We start from the raw sequence: 1,580 nt of genomic DNA, 5'->3' as shown, positions 1-1,580 counted from the left end.
ATGATATTGGTACACTTAAATAAAACAAACAATTTCCCTCTAATAGTAAAAAGAAACAAGTTAATTTGAAAAAGGGACGAAAGAAGAGAATAGAAAAATAAAAATAATAATTATGAATAAATAAAATAAGTAATAATAAAAAGTAAAATAAAGGTAGTGTGACTATGAATTAATTTTATACTTATTAAAATTAATAAAAGTATGTCCTGCAGCAGTCTGGGCTTCAGTCTTCGGGTTGAGTTTGGGTTTCCCAGGTTGTAAGTCACAGCTCCTTTAACTGTCGGCAACTGGGAGTGGAACTTCATGAACCGATTTTTGATGTAATCCTCTATTGACTCCATATGTAATTAGCGATGCAATTGGCTATTTCTTATGAACCAAGGAGCATTAACTGCGATTCTTAGGACTTTATTTTGAAAAGATTGTAGTTTTTTCCTTTTCGTGAAGGATGCCGCTCCCCAGACTTCACAGCCGTACGTCAGCAGTGGCCTGAGAATTGTTTTAAACATAAGAACAGTTGTTTCTGGTTTTAGTATGGAATTTCTGTTTAGGATAGGATATAGCATTGCTAACCTTGCATAAGTTTGAGTTTGTAAATTTATTTAATTTTTTGCTTTATATTTTAATAGCTGCTTCTTCTGCTAGGAGAGCCTCAGTTTTGGGCTAAATATGAAAACAATTACATTTTGTATTTTGTACGACAGTTAATGGTATACTGCTTGGTCCTGTTACTACATTATGGTACTTATTTAATTGATAACCACTACTAACACTTTGTTCTTGCCGACAGTGGATTGGACAACGTTTCGGCGGGCCAGCTGATCCGACTCCTCAACAAACTGTCTAGAGGCGGCCATACCATCGTCTGCACCATCCACCAGCCTTCTGCATCGCTCTTCGAGCTCTTCGACAGGGTCTACGTCATGGCGCAGGGGAAGTGCATCTACCAAGGTGGCCCGGGAGGCCACCTTCTGTACTTCCTGGCTAACAATGGCTTCGTCTGCCCTACGCACTACAGCATTGCTGATTACGGTGAGTTAATTTAACTATAGTCTATCACATCACTGATTTATGCGAAACTTCTAATATGGGTGATAGCTTTTCGGCCAAGACTCCCATTGGAGTCCTATACTACCTAACCATAGTTGGGGGTAAAAGTTCTTCATTTTGTGAGACCACCACTCAATGAAAAAAGTCAACGTCCCAGGCCGGATTCGAACCGGCACCGCCAATAGACGTCAATTGGTAAGACTGTGTCTTAACCACTGAGCTATGGGCGGCCAAGCAAAATGATTATTCTTCTATGTTCACTCCTTTTATCTCAGTATGCCTACAGATTGTACACTTGAGAGAGGTTGCTTCCTGATTATATCCAAGAAAAAAATTACATAAGCTAATATTTCTCAGAGCAAGGTTGCTAAGCTAACCTTTTATGTGATGATAACAGATATCTAGAATTTTAAGCCAAAAGACCAGGACACATTGGTTGTATTACCATTAATCACAAATAACAATTAACCACCCAAACCCACTAGTTTCTAACCTTGCTTCCTCTTCCATTCCTGGCAATCCTCCGAGGC

The 1,580-nt window shown here is 39.0% G+C and overlaps 1 protein-coding gene across 1 annotated transcript in view; it reads left to right on the top strand.

The window, feature by feature from the left end:
* LOC136797077 (ATP-binding cassette sub-family G member 1-like) overlaps positions 1 to 1,580 on the top strand; it is a gene marked incomplete at its 5' end in the record, with an annotated part of 39,861 nt that overhangs the window by 21,575 nt on the left and 16,706 nt on the right. Inside the window, 1 exon segment of the mRNA XM_067052590.1 lies at positions 791 to 1,032. Within this exon segment, the coding sequence (XP_066908691.1) occupies positions 791 to 1,032 (242 nt within the window).

Source organism: Halyomorpha halys, unplaced genomic scaffold, assembly GCF_000696795.3.
Source record: "Halyomorpha halys isolate HHAL.00 unplaced genomic scaffold, Hhal_1.1 Scaffold1164.1, whole genome shotgun sequence".
In the NCBI taxonomy this organism is placed as follows: Eukaryota; Metazoa; Arthropoda; class Insecta; order Hemiptera; family Pentatomidae; genus Halyomorpha; species Halyomorpha halys.
The sequence above is the reverse complement of the archived record's forward strand: the minus strand, read 5'-3'. Positions and strand labels throughout refer to the sequence as shown.